The 9,043-nt window shown below is 51.6% G+C and overlaps 1 protein-coding gene across 1 annotated transcript; it reads left to right on the forward strand.

Annotated features, from left to right (window-relative positions):
- LOC104748784 lies at positions 2,944–7,145 on the forward strand. The gene is made up of 3 exons (XM_019236819.1): positions 2,944–5,613; positions 5,694–6,489; positions 6,577–7,145. The coding sequence occupies exons 1-3, from the start codon at positions 2,944–2,946 to the stop codon at positions 7,143–7,145; spliced, it is 4,035 nt and encodes a 1,344-aa protein (XP_019092364.1).

Here is a 9,043-nt window from a genome sequence, read left to right on the forward strand (position 1 = left end):
AAGATGACATCGCGACACTAGGTGGCGCATCGACTAGGCCTGTCACTGCCGTGTACTCCCGTCATCGCGTGAACACAACGGCAAACCTGGTCGGAACCTCCACCGAACTCCCAGTCGGGGTCAGATCCGAAGGGGAAACCAGCCAGGGTGCAGGACGAACTCCCGAAGAGCTAGTCAACCTCGACACGGAGCCTTCTAATGAACAAACCCATAACGAGGCGGATGCTCGCACAACGGAGCAGCAAATCGGCGCACAGAACGGGAACCTCCCCGTTCATACCACGCCAGCGGTCCAGAATCCGCAGGTCGTTTCCATGGAGGACTTCAGAATCTTGTTTGGCACCATGACGAAAGAGATCTACCAGATGATCTCCGACACCAACCGCAGAGTTGACGCCGTTGTAATCCAAACAACCCCGTCACAAATCTCTGCCGGACAATCGCCAGCACTCAATTTGGGTGGCCTCACTCGTCGTCTCGACTTTTCGGATGCACAATTCGAGCAGAGGAATCCTCCCCCTCAAACAACGTCGAGCATTCGACCGACGAATCCAAATTTACGGATACACGATAGCTCGACCGCCCCGGTCACCCGCCTTGCGAACTCTGGACCTTGCTTCGAACTCGAAGAAATCAAATCACAGATTAGCGGCATGAACACGCTCCTCCATCGAGCTATCAGCACGGCCCCCGAGATCGATAGGATCGTCGAAGTAACTCGGCAGTCACCATTCACTCAACGGGTAGCACGGGCTGCCATACCAAACGTCAAGCTGAAGCTTCCGATCTACCAAGGAGACAAAGATCCGGTCCAGTTCATGACATCCTTCATGGCAACCATGTCAAAGGCACGATTCACCGACGAACAGAGAGATGCCGGTTGCTGTCAGCTATTCGTAGATAGCCTTTCCGGCCCTGCCTTGGTATGGTTCACAAGGCTCGAGCCGAACTCGATTGACAACTTCGATGACTTATCTAAGGCCTTCCTCAAGAACTACCGAATCCTCATCGAACGAGGCGTGACGAGTTCAGATCTATGGGAGATGGCCCAGGAACGGGGAGAACCCATCGCCAACTACTTGAACAGGTTCAAGGAAAAGCTGACAAAGGTCAACGTCCCGGAGGATGCGGCAATGGCAGCCTTCAGAAAGGGCCTGATCCCTGGATCACCATTACGAAAGGACCTCAACATCCGGGAACCCAAGGACCTCGATGACGCGCTGCATCGAGCCTCCAGATTCGCACTGGACGAGGAGGAGGAAGCCCGAATAGCCGCAAAAACCCAGGACGAACAACCATCGCATCCCCCTAAGGTTAAAAACCGGGTCGAACACCACGAGCCCCGCAAGCACCATGAACCTCAAGATCGCAAAAAGGGGGTCATCCACGCAGTCTCCGAGGTGGACGATCAAGAGAAGCAGCCATCCGATCCGAAGGAACTCTACTGTGATTTTCACACATACCCCGGTCACTCCACACAAGAGTGCGTCCACCTGAAAAACTACCTGTACGTGAAGTATCTCTCCGGAGAAGTTGAAGCTACTTATCAGCCAAAAAGCGCTCGTGGAGGCAGAGGTCGCCGAGGGGGATGGCGCGGAGGACGATCTAACCGAGGCCATGGTGCAGGCGGCGGACGGGGTTATGATGGACCACCCAACGCAGCCCAACAGCTGGTCAACCAAGCACCCGCCAATCATCAGGAGGAGGCGCCCCAAGCAGACGAACTGCCTGGCCCTCCCAAACGACAGAGGGGACAAAACCCGGAGCGGGTCAATTCTCCTCCCCCTGGACGAATAACCATGATACTTGGTCCACCAGAGGACTGCGCAGACTCCGTTCGCGCACTAAAGAAGAGGGCACGACAAGTTTGCGCCCTTCAAACTGCTCCGAGCGAGCCTTCACTCTGTTCGGACCCGATATCATTCACTTCGGAGGATGCCAAAGGGATCCAACACCCCCATTCAGACCCTTTGGTTATCGAAGTCTCGATGGGCGACTTCGACGTCGAGCGAGTCCTGATTGACACTGGGAGCACCGTCAATATACTCTGCTGGCAAACGCTAGAAAAAATGGGCGTCACACCAGACCAACTAAAACCCAAAACTCGAACGCTGACGGGCTATGATGGGGTCACCAAGATGTCGATGAGAGACGTAAAACTACAAGTACGAGCTGGTGGAGTAACCCGGAAGACTAAATTCGCAGTCGTTGACGCACCACCAATCTACAACGCTATTTTGGGGGTACCGTGGATATATGCAATGCAGGCCATACCGTCGACCTATCACCTCTGCCTCAAATTCCCAACTCGTACAGGAATCTGCACACTTTACGGCGACCAGAGGGTGGCCCGAGCCTACTCTGTTATCGAAAAGAAGCAGAGGAAGATGGAGGCCGCATAGCAATTACAGAGCGGGGACCATCTCACCGGTCTCCGAAAGCCGGAGCGAGATCGCCTCAAGTCTCCGGAGTGTCGGATCCTACAGGCGAATATTGACCCTTCCGACCCCTCGCGAACTGTCGGTATCGGGGCTGAACTCGATGAAAGCATAAAGGCTAAGCTGATCGCTTTCCTGCAATCTCGGGCTTCCACATTCGCCTGGTCAACAAAGGACATGGTGGGGATAAGCCCCGAAGTCATGTGCCACAAGCTCAATATCGACCCCACGTTTAAGCCGATTAGAGAGAAGCAGGCGCCTAGGCCCGGATCGAGCCAAAGCGGTCCAAGACGAAGTGGAACGACTACTTAAGACGGATCAAATCATGGAAGTCCAATACCCTGATTGGCTGGCTAACCCGGTCGTAGTCAAAAAGAAAAACGGCAAGTGGAGAGTTTGCGTGGACTTCACCGATCTCAACAAAGCTTGCCCTAAGGACAGCTTTCCTCTGCCGCACATAGATCGTCTCGTCGAAGCCACGGCTTGAAACCAGTTGCTTTCATTTATGGATGCTTTCTCAGGCTACAACCAGATCGCCATGAGCTCAGCTGACCGCGAGAAAACGGCATTCATCACAGATAGGGGGACCTACTGCTACAAAGTGATGCCGTTCGGACTAAAAAACGCCGGAGCAACCTACCAGCGCTTGGTAAACATGATGTTCGCTGATCTGCTCGGCAAAACCATGGAGGTCTATATAGACGACATGCTGGTCAAATCTCTGATCGCGGAACAGCACGTCCAACACCTGGCAGAATGTTTTGACATCTTGGATCAATTCCAGATGAAACTAAACCCGACGAAGTGTACATTCGGAGTAACTTCGGGGGAATTCTTGGGGTACATCGTCACTGAACGGGGAATAGAGGCAAATCCTAAGCAGATCGAAGCCATACTAGGACTCCCGTCACCGACCAACAAGCGAGAAGTACAGCGCCTGACCGGCCGGATCGCTGCTCTGAACCGTTTTATCGCCCGTTCAACGGACAAGTGCCTCCCCTTTTACCAACCTCTTCGCGGGAATAAGGACTTCCATTGGGACGAGGAAAGCGATATCGCCTTTCGCCAGTTGAAGGAATATCTGACCTGCCACCCAGTTTTGGTCAAACCGGAGGACGGCGAAAGACTATATCTCTATGTCTCGGTTTCCTGTTCGGCAGTTAGCGGGGTGCTAGTCCGAGACGATCGCGGAGACCAGAAGCCCATTTTCTACACAAGCAAAGCACTAAACGACGCAGAATCGCGATACCCCACGCTGGAGAAACTGGCTCTTGCAGTGATCGTCGCAGCACGGAAACTGCGACCCTATTTTCAGTCACACTCTATCGTCGTGTTTACCGATCAACCGCTCCGAACCATCCTTCATAGCCCCCTTCAATCCGGGCGCATGGCAAAATGGGCAGTCGAACACAGCGAGTACGACATCGAATACCGTTCTCGCCCAAGTCTGAAGTCACAAGTTCTGGCTGACTTCATCACCGAACTGTCACCCGAGCTCGACGATCCCACTCCCGCGGTGGAGCAATGGACAATGTTCGTCGACGGTTCGTCNGCTAAGCTGATCGCTTTCCTGCAATCTCGGGCTTCCACATTCGCCTGGTCAACAAAGGACATGGTGGGGATAAGCCCCGAAGTCATGTGCCACAAGCTCAATATCAACCCCACGTTCAAGCCGATTAGACAGAAGCGCAGGCGCCTAGGCCCGGATCGAGCCAAAGCGGTCCAAGACGAAGTGGAACGACTACTCAAGGCGGATCAAATCATGGAAGTCCAGTACCCTGATTGGTTGGCTAACCCGGTGGTGGTCAAAAAGAAAAACGGCAAGTGGAGAGTTTGCGTGGACTTCACCGATCTCAACAAAGCTTGCCCTAAGGACAGCTTTCCTCTGCCGCACATAGATCGTCTCGTCGAAGCCACGGCTGGAAACCAGTTGCTTTCATTTATGGATGCTTTCTCAGGCTACAACCAGATCGCCATGAGCTCAGCTGACCGCGAGAAAACGGCATTCATCACAGATAGGGGGACCTACTGCTACAAAGTGATGCCGTTCGGACTAAAAAACGCCAGAGCAACCTACCAGCGCTTGGTAAACATGATGTTCGCTGATCTGCTCGGCAAAACCATGGAGGTCTATATAGACGACATGCTGGTCAAATCTCTGATCGCGGAACAGCACGTCCAACACCTGGCAGAATGTTTTGACATCTTGGATCAATTCCAGATGAAACTAAACCCGACGAAGTGTACATTCGGAGTAACTTCGGGGGAATTCTTGGGGTACATCGTCACTGAACGGGGAATAGAGGTAAATCCTAAGCAGATCGAAGCCATACTAGGACTCCCGTCACCGACCAACAAGCGAGAAGTACAGCGCCTGACCGGCCGGATCGCTGCTCTGAACCGTTTTATCGCCCGTTCAACGGACAAGTGCCTCCCCTTTTACCAACCTCTTCGCGGGAATAAGGACTTCCATTGGGACGAGGAAAGCGATATCGCCTTTCGCCAGTTGAAGGAATATCTGACCTGCCACCCAGTTTTGGTCAAACCGGAGGACGGCGAAACACTATATCTCTATGTCTCGGTTTCCAGTTCGGCAGTTAGCGGGGTGCTAGTCCGAGACGATCGCGGAGACCAGAAGCCCATTTTCTACACAAGCAAAGCACTAAACGACGCAGAATCGCGATACCCCACGCTGGAGAAACTGGCTCTTGCAGTGATCGTCGCAGCACGGAAACTGCGACCCTATTTTCAGTCACACTCTATCGTCGTGTTTACCGATCAACCGCTCCGAACCATCCTTCATAGCCCCCTTCAATCCGGGCGCATGGCAAAATGGGCAGTCGAACACAGCGAGTACGACATCGAATACCGTTCTCGCCCAAGTCTGAAGTCACAAGTTCTGGCTGACTTCATCACCGAACTGTCACCCGAGCTCGACGATCCCACTCCCGCGGTGGAGCAATGGACAATGTTCGTCGACGGTTCGTCAACAAATCAGGGATCCGGGGTCGGACTTATACTCCGTTCCCCCACCGGAGAAATCCTCGAGCAGGCGTTAATGCTCAATTTCAAGGCGTCGAACAACGAAACCGAGTACGAGGCCGTTCTCGCAGGACTCCGGCTAGCCCAGGGACTTGGGGTCAAACACCTGCAGGTCTTCTGTGATTCCCAACTCGTAGTCAGCCAGTTCAGCGGCGAATTTGACAGTTGGTCCGCACGTTATCCGGCAAATTTACGTCTTTCTCTCTGACAAAGGTCCCACGGAATGAGAACGCATCAGCTGACGCTCACGCAGCTCTGGCAAACCGCTCCGACCCCGAGTTACGGCGTACCATTCCCATCGAATGCATCGAGGCTCCCAGCATTAACTCGGACAGCCAGATCGCCCTCATCAACGATGACCCAATCCCGATGGAAGTCGACGAGCCAATAGAAGATATGGCGGATGTCGTCGAGCCTCCCGAAGATTGGCAGACTGAGATCAAACTTTACATCTCCGATGGCACCGTCCCGGCAGACCGATGGGCAGCTCGACGATTGAAGGCTCGAAGTGCAAGGTACATCCTGTTGGATGGGGAACTGTTTCGCTGGAGTGCTTCGGGAGTATTCCTTACCTGTGTTACTCGGGACGAAGCCGAACGCATCATGATGGAAGTGCACGAAGGCGAGGGTGGCAACCATTCTGGCGGACGCGCACTTGCTCTCAAAATCAAGAAAGACGGACACTATTGGCCCACCATGATGGGCGATTGTGAAACTTTCGCGGCCAAATGCGAAGCTTGTCAGCGCCATGGGCCCATGCAGCACGTCCCGCCCGAACTATTAAACACCGTCACTGCTCCGTATCCCTTTATGCGCTGGGCCATGGATGCCATAGGACCTCTGCCGGCCTCCAAGTCCAAGAAGTATGTCCTGATGCTGACCGATTACTTCACCAAGTGGGTGGAGGCAGAATCTTTCACAAGGATCCAATCCTTAGACGTGACCAATTTCATATGGAAGAACATCATATGTCGCCACGGACTCCCATATGAGATTGTCACCGACAATGGTACCCAATTCACTTCGATGATCACCAGACGTTTCCTGACAAAATGGCAAATCCGTCTCAGCACTTCGACTCCTTGATACCCGCAAGGCAACGGTCAAGCCGAAGCCACGAACAAGTTGATCGTCGACGGGCTCAAGAAACAACTCGGTCGAAGGAAAGGAGCGTGGGCAGATCACCTGGATGGCGTGCTTTGGTCATACCGCACAACCCCGCGGCGAAGCACGGGACAGTCCCCTTTCTCCCTCGCATATGGTCTCGAAGCACTTGCCCCAGCTGAAGCAGGAGTCCCGACACTTCGTCGCACTATGATGGTCGATAATCCCAAACTTAACGATGAGATGCTGATCGACCACAACGATCTTGCCGAAGAATTGCGCGACAAAGCCCTAGTTCGGATGCAACACTACCAAGACGCAGCGGCTCGATACTACAATAAGACTGTTCGTCAGCGGCGTTTCAACGAAGGTGATCTGGTTCTTCGGGAAGTTTTCGAGAACACCAAAGAAGTGAACGCCGGCAAACTCGGCGCTCGATGGGAAGGTCCATACCTCGTATCTAGAGCAGTTTGTCCGGGTGTTTACGAACTCTTAACTATGGCCGGGGAACGAATCAAAAACTCGTGGAACGCGGCCTACTTGAAACGCTACTACAGCTAAGCTGTTGTTACGACTCTGTCTAGGAGTTTTCGGGAATCCGAACTCCATTTATTTTTCATTTGTAAAACGAACTACGGTTGGCCTGATCCCCACTTCGGGGTACGTAGGCAATTCCTTATCTTTTAAAGACTAAGCGAATGCAGCTAATACATTAATAAAGTTTTTGAGTGGTTTAAAAACTTTATCTTATTCGGCGACAAGCCGATGTGCAAAAGTTTCCAAAATATCCAACATTCACTTGCATTCCTTATGGCAGTTTTGATAACTCCAATCAAAATAAGGATTCGATAACTAAGTTAATCCCCATTACATGCTTTGGATGTTAATACTAATAAAAATAAAAATAAAAAAAAGAGACGCAAAGGGAGAAAATCCCTCCCACGACTCAGGGTCCTAGATAAGAAAAGAAAAAGATCGTCCGAATTTGGAGTTCGGAACAGATCGTCCANTTGCCTCAGGGTCTCCAGTCTTTCCCTCGGCACTTCGACACCTTTTGACACCAGGTCCTCCAAAAAGGAACACGGGCCTTCAACCAAGTGCCTCTCACGGAAAATCGGGCCTGCCGACTCCAGAAAATTGGCGTACCGCCTTAACCTTTCTAGAGAAGCCCGGTAGGCCCAGATGTCCACGGTAAGCAGGTGCGCGGTATCTTCGAGAGGCTGACAGTCGGCTTCTAAAAGAATATGCACCTCCATGTTCGCCACCAGCTCTTGGCACGCCAAACGCGCAGCAAGTAGCCCGGTCATGTNCGTGGGCAGATCACCTGGATGGCGTGCTTTGGTCATACCGCACAACCCCGCGGCGAAGCACGGGACAGTCCCCTTTCTCCCTCGCATATGGTCTCGAAGCACTTGCCCCAGCTGAAGCAGGAGTCCCGACACTTCGTCGCACTATGATGGTCGATAATCCCAAACTTAACGATGAGATGCTGATCGACCACAACGATCTTGCCGAAGAATTGCGCGACAAAGCTCTAGTTCGGATGCAACACTACCAAGACGCAACGGCTCGATACTACAATAAGACTGTTCGTCAGCGGCGTTTCAACAAAGGTGATCTGGTTTTTCCGAAAGTTTTCGAGAACACCAAAGAAGTGAACGCCGGCAAACTCGGCGCTCGATGGGAAGGTCCATACCTCGTATCTAGAGCAGTTCGTCCGGGCGTTTACGAACTCTTAACCATGGCCGGGGAACGAATCAAAAACTANTGACGATTCGGCTCGATTGGAACCGCTCGACGAAGTGGCCAACCTTTCCTGGGCTCGTCTCAGCCATGCAGATCGAGTAGTCACCATCTTTTTACTCAATATTTAGGGAAGTTGTGGTTTTTAGAATGATCTTCTCAGATTTTCAATCCTATTTATACAGGATTAAGAAAGCAACCGCCGCTGAACCCACCAATCAGCGTGCAGCGAGATTTTCACGAGGTCCCGAGAATAACTCTCAAAGACCGCGCAGCGCATTTAATGCGAGATGGAAAGGGAAGTTTTCCTTAAAAAAAAAATAAATAAATATATATATACATATCTCAGNTACTTGAAACGCTACTACAGCTAAGCTGTTGTTACGACTCTGTCTAGGAATTTTCGGGAATCCGAACTCCATTTATTTTTCATTTGTAAAACGAACTACGGTTGGCTTGATCCCCACTTCGGGGTACGTAGGCAATTCCTTATCTTTTAAAGACTAAGCGAATGCAGCTAATACATTAATAAAGTTTTTGAGTGGTTTAAAAACTTTATCTTATTCGGCGACAAGCCGATGTGCAAAAGTTTCCAAAATATCCAACATTCACTTGCATTCCTTATGGCAGTTTTGATAATTCCAATCAAAATAAGGATTCGATAACTAAGTTAATCCCCATTACATGCTTTGGATGTTAATACTAATAAAAAAAAA

This window comes from Camelina sativa, chromosome 15, assembly GCF_000633955.1.
Source record: "Camelina sativa cultivar DH55 chromosome 15, Cs, whole genome shotgun sequence".
NCBI lineage: Eukaryota > Viridiplantae > Streptophyta > Magnoliopsida > Brassicales > Brassicaceae > Camelina > Camelina sativa.